The sequence below is a fragment of the Oncorhynchus nerka genome, unplaced genomic scaffold, assembly GCF_034236695.1.
Source record: "Oncorhynchus nerka isolate Pitt River unplaced genomic scaffold, Oner_Uvic_2.0 unplaced_scaffold_3926, whole genome shotgun sequence".
NCBI classification, from domain to species: domain Eukaryota; kingdom Metazoa; phylum Chordata; class Actinopteri; order Salmoniformes; family Salmonidae; genus Oncorhynchus; species Oncorhynchus nerka.
This window is the reverse complement of record NW_027037371.1, coordinates 13,245-19,051: the sequence shown is the minus strand read 5'-3', so window position 1 is coordinate 19,051 and position 5,807 is coordinate 13,245. Positions and strand designations below refer to the sequence as shown.

At 44.6% G+C, this 5,807-nt stretch overlaps 1 protein-coding gene across 1 annotated transcript; it reads left to right on the top strand.

Annotated features, from left to right (window-relative positions):
* Positions 1–128: 128 nt before the first annotated feature.
* Positions 129–5,419, top strand: LOC135566633 (LIM and calponin homology domains-containing protein 1-like). The gene is made up of 4 exons (XM_065014302.1): positions 129–271; positions 747–846; positions 5,070–5,145; positions 5,317–5,419. The coding sequence occupies exons 1-4, from the start codon at positions 158–160 to the stop codon at positions 5,417–5,419; spliced, it is 393 nt and encodes a 130-aa protein (XP_064870374.1). The 5' UTR covers positions 129–157.
* Positions 5,420–5,807: the final 388 nt, after the last annotated feature.

Here is a 5,807-nt window from a genome sequence, read left to right as displayed (position 1 = left end):
TAGAGGTGGAGGAGGCTTCACTGTTATCATCACCCTGATGTCGTTTTCACATTCATGTGTGTGATTTGTGACGTGTGTGTTTGTGTGTGTGTGACGTGTGTGTTTGTGTGTGTGTGACGTGTGTGTTTGCGTGTGAGTGACGTGCTTGCGTGTGTGTATGTGTTGTGTGTGTCTGCAGGAGCAGTACCTCAGGGAGCAGGAGAAACTGAAAGGGGAGTGGGAGAGAGCGCAGAGAGAGGTGGACGAGGAAGAACGAAGACACAAGGAAGAGGTAGCAAACACATTAGCCTTTAGCATTAGCCCTGACACACACATTAGCCTTCAGCATTAGCCCCGACACACACATTAGCCTTTAGCATTAGCCCTTACACACACATTAGCCTTTAGCATTAGCCCTGACACACATTAGCCTGTAGCCCTGACACACACATTTGCCTTTAGCATTAGCCCTGACACACACATTAGCCTTCAGCATTAGCCCCGACACACACATTAGCCTTTAGCATTAGCCCTGACACACACCTTAGCCTTTAGCATTATCCCTGACACACATTAGCCTTTAGCCCTGACACACACATTAGCCTTTAGCATTAGCCCTGACACACATTAGCCTTTAGCAATAGCCCTGACACACACATTAGCCTTTAGCAATAGCCCTGACACACACATTAGCCTTTAGCATTAGCCCTGTAATGAGTCTTCTATTATCAGTAATTATCATCATGTGCATCTTCTCCTGTTTCCAGGAGAAGAAGATCCTGGAGGAGACGGCAACGGCCCTTTGTCATCCACCTCCCACAGAGCTCGCTGTTCAGACAGAAGTGATCGTTCCGGCACAACAGATCTGTAAGACAGAAGCAATCTCTCATCAGAACGGCCAGGATCAGCCTGCCTGATCCCAAATACAATTTATATAGGGTTAGCACCAGTGTTGCGGAGTTTATTTTTTATTTTATTTTACCTTTATTTAACCAGGCAAGTCAGTTAAGAACATATTCTTATTTTCAATGACGGCCTGGGAACAGTGGGTTAACTGCCTGTTCAGGGGCAGAACGACAGATTTGTACCTTGTCAGCTCAGGGGTTTGAACTCGCAACCTTCCGGTTACTAGTCCAACGCTCTAACCACTAGGCTACGCTGCCGCCCCGGAGTAGTGAACTACGTGTAGTTCAATTAGTTGTTTAACAACATTTTACAGTAGCTTGGTGTTAGTTCACTGTTTTACCATGTAGCGGTGTAGCTAACTACCGGAACTACACTACTGTTTTACCATGTAGCGGTGTAGCTAACTACCGGAACTACACTACTGTTTTACCATGTAGCGGTGTAGCTAACTACCGGAACTACACTACTGTTTTAACATGTAGTGGTGTAGCTAACTACCGGAACTACACTACTGTTTTACCATGTAGCGGTGTAGCTAACTACTGGAACTACACTACTGTTTTACCATGTAGCGGTGTAGCTAACTACTGGAACTACACACTACTGTTTTACCATGTAGCGGTGTAGCTAACTACTGGAACTACACACTACTGTTTTACCTTGTAGCCGTGTAGCTAACTACTGGAACTACACACTACTGTTTTACCATGTAGCGGTGTAGCTAACTACTGGAACTACACACTACTGTTTTACCATGTAGCCGTGTAGCTAACTACTTTTTTACCATGTAGTGGTGTAGCTAACTACTGGAACTACACACTACTGTTTTACCATGTAGCAGTGTAGCTAACTACCGGAACTACACACTACTGTTTTACCATGTAGTGGTGTAGCTAACTACCGGAACTACACACTACTGTTTTACCATGTAGCGGTGTAGTAGCTAACTACCGGAACTACACACTACTGTTTTACCATGTAGCGGTGTAGTAGCTAACTACCGGAACTACACACTACTGTTTTACCATGTAGCGGTGTAGTAGCTAACTACCGGAACTACACACTACTGTTTTACCATGTAGCGGTGTAGCTAACTACCGGAACTACACTACTGTTTTACCATGTAGCGGTGTAGCTAACTACTGGAACTACACTACACTACTGTTTTACCATGTAGCGGTGTAGCTAACTACCGGAACTACACTACTGTTTTACCATGTAGCGGTGTAGCTAACTACTGGAACTACACTACTGTTTTACCATGTAGCGGTGTAGCTAACTACTGGAACTACACACTACTGTTTTACCATGTAGCGGTGTAGCTAACTACTGGAACTACACACTACTGTTTTACCTTGTAGCCGTGTAGCTAACTACTGGAACTACACACTACTGTTTTACCATGTAGCGGTGTAGCTAACTACTGGAACTACACACTACTGTTTTACCATGTAGCCGTGTAGCTAACTACTTTTTTACCATGTAGTGGTGTAGCTAACTACTGGAACTACACACTACTGTTTTACCATGTAGCGGTGTAGCTAACTACTGGAACTACACTACACTACTGTTTTACCATGTAGCGGTGTAGCTAACTACCGGAACTACACTACTGTTTTACCATGTAGCGGTGTAGCTAACTACTGGAACTACACTACTGTTTTACCATGTAGCGGTGTAGCTAACTACTGGAACTACACACTACTGTTTTACCATGTAGCGGTGTAGCTAACTACTGGAACTACACACTACTGTTTTACCTTGTAGCCGTGTAGCTAACTACTGGAACTACACACTACTGTTTTACCATGTAGCGGTGTAGCTAACTACTGGAACTACACACTACTGTTTTACCATGTAGCCGTGTAGCTAACTACTTTTTTACCATGTAGTGGTGTAGCTAACTACTGGAACTACACACTACTGTTTTACCATGTAGCAGTGTAGCTAACTACCGGAACTACACACTACTGTTTTACCATGTAGTGGTGTAGCTAACTACCGGAACTACACACTACTGTTTTACCATGTAGCGGTGTAGTAGCTAACTACCGGAACTACACACTACTGTTTTACCATGTAGCGGTGTAGTAGCTAACTACCGGAACTACACACTACTGTTTTACCATGTAGCGGTGTAGTAGCTAACTACCGGAACTACACACTACTGTTTTACCATGTAGCGGTGTAGCTAACTACCGGAACTACACTACTGTTTTACCATGTAGCGGTGTAGCTAACTACTGGAACTACACTACACTACTGTTTTACCATGTAGCGGTGTAGCTAACTACCGGAACTACACTACTGTTTTAACATGTAGTGGTGTAGCTAACTACTGGAACTACACACTACTGTTTTACCATGTAGCGGTGTAGCTAACTACCGGAACTACACTACTGTTTTAACATGTAGCGGTGTAGCTAACTACCGGAACTACACACTACTGTTTTACCATGTAGTGGTGGAGCTAACTACCGGAACTACACACTACTGTTTTAACATGTAGTGGTGTAGCTAACTACCGGAACTACACACTACTGTTTTACCATGTAGTGGTGTAGCTACCTACTGGAACTACACTACTGTTTTACCATGTAGCGGTGTAGCTAACTACTGTTTTACCATGTAGTGGTGTAGCTAACTACCGGAACTACACTACTGTTTTACCATGTAGTGGTGTAGTAGCTAACTACCGGAACTACACACTACTGTTTTACCATGTAGTGGTGTAGCTAACTATCGGAACTACACACTACTGTTTTACCATGTAGCGGTGTAGTAGCTAACTACCGGAACTACACTACTGTTTTACCATGTAGTGGTGTAGTAGCTAACTACCGGAACTACACACTACTGTTTTACCATGTAGCGGTGTAGTAGCTAACTACCGGAACTACACTACTGTTTTACCATGTAGTGGTGTAGTAGCTAACTACCGGAACTACACACTACTGTTTTACCATGTAGCGGTGTAGCTAACTACCGGAACTACACTACTGTTTTACCATGTAGCGGTGTAGCTAACTACCGGAACTACACACTACTGTTTTACCATGCAGTGGTGTAGCTAACTACCGGAACTACACACTACTGTTTTACCATGTAGCGGTGTAGCTAACTACCGGAACTACACACTACTGTTTTACCATGTAGCGGTGTAGTAGCTAACTACCGGAACTACACTACTGTTTTACCATGTAGTGGTGTAGCTAACTACTGGAACTACACTACTGTTTTACCATGTAGTGGTGTAGTAGCTAACTACCGGAACTACACTACTGTTTTACCATGTAGTGGTGTAGTAGCTAACTACCGGAACTACACACTACTGTTTTACCATGTAGTGGTGTAGTAGCTAACTACCGGAACTACACTACTGTTTTACCATGTAGTGGTGTAGTAGCTAACTACCGGAACTACACTACTGTTTTACCATGTAGTGGTGTAGTAGCTAACTACTGGAACTACACTACTGTTTTACCATGTAGCGGTGTAGCTAACTACTGGAACTACACTACTGTTTTACCATGTAGCGGTGTAGCTAACTACTGGAACTACACTACTGTTTTACCATGTAGCGGTGTAGCTAACTACTGGAACTACACACTACTGTTTTACCATGTAGCGGTGTAGCTAACTACCGGAACTACACACTACTGTTTTACCATGTAGCGGTGTAGCTAACTACCGGAACTACACACTACTGTTTTACCATGTAGCGGTGTAGCTAACTACCGGAACTACACACTACTGTTTTACCATGTAGCGGTGTAGCTAACTACCGGAACTACACTACTGTTTTACCATGTAGCGGTGTAGCTAACTACTGTTTTACCATGTAGCCGTGTAGCTAACTACCGGAACTACTCTACTGTTTTACCATGTAGCGGTGTAGCTAACTACTGTTTTACCATGTAGCGGTGTAGCTAACAACTGTTTTACCAAGTAGCGGTGTAGCTAACTACCGGAACTACTCTACTGTTTTACCATGTCACACACACAAACGCGTGCACACACACACACACACACACACACACACCCTCACGCACACACACACACACACACACACACACACACACACACACACACACACACACAGAGGTACCCATACACACACACAGGAAGGAAGGAAAGTCGGGGTTAGTACTATAACTATGGTAACTAGTGTTGTGTTGTGACAGATGCATCATGGGACTGTGAGTCATCCAGGGGTCAGGAGACGTCTCTGGACCGCAACCAGCCCTGCGCCGTCAAGAGGTGTGTGATACATAGCTCTGCTGTAGTCAGTGTGTTTGTGTGTGTGTGTGTGTGTGTGTGATACGTAGCTCTGCTGTAATCAGTGTGTGTGTGTGTGTGTGTGTGTGTGTGTGTGTGTGTGATACGTAGCTCTGCTGTAATCAGTGTGTGTGTGTGTGTGTTGGCCACCAGGTCAGGATCGTATGAGGGCCCACATCCACCTTCATCATCCCCATCATCACCTCAACCGCCCTCCCCCAGCAGGTACATGAGGGGGGACATGGGGACTAAATGAGGAAACTATGCAGTTTTTTGTTTTTTTACGTGTTATTTCTTACATTAGTACCCCAGGTCATCTTAGGTATCATTACATACAGTCGAGAAGAACTACTGAATATAAGATCAGCGCCAACTCACCATCAGTACGACCAAGAATATGTTTTTCGCGACGCGGATCCGGTGTTCTGCCTTACAAACAGGACAACGGAATGGATCGCATGCAGCGACCCAAGGAAACGACTCCGAAAAAGAGGGAAACGAGGCGGTGTTCTGGTCAGACTCCGAAAAAGGGCACATCGCGCACCACTCCCCAGCATTCTTCTTGCCAATGTCCAGTCTCTTGACAACAAGGTTGACGAAATCCGAGCAAGGGTAGCATTCCAGAGGGACATCAGAGACTGCAA

Coding starts and splice junctions, on each gene's coding strand:
- LOC135566633 (XM_065014302.1), top strand. CDS start 158: ATGTGTTGTGTGTGTCTGCAGGAGCAGTACCTCAGGGAGCAGGAGAAA. Junction 847..5,069: donor CGTTCCGGCACAACAGATCT/GTAAGACAGAAG, acceptor GTGTTGTGACAG/ATGCATCATGGGACTGTGAG. Junction 5,146..5,316: donor CAGCCCTGCGCCGTCAAGAG/GTGTGTGATACA, acceptor GTTGGCCACCAG/GTCAGGATCGTATGAGGGCC.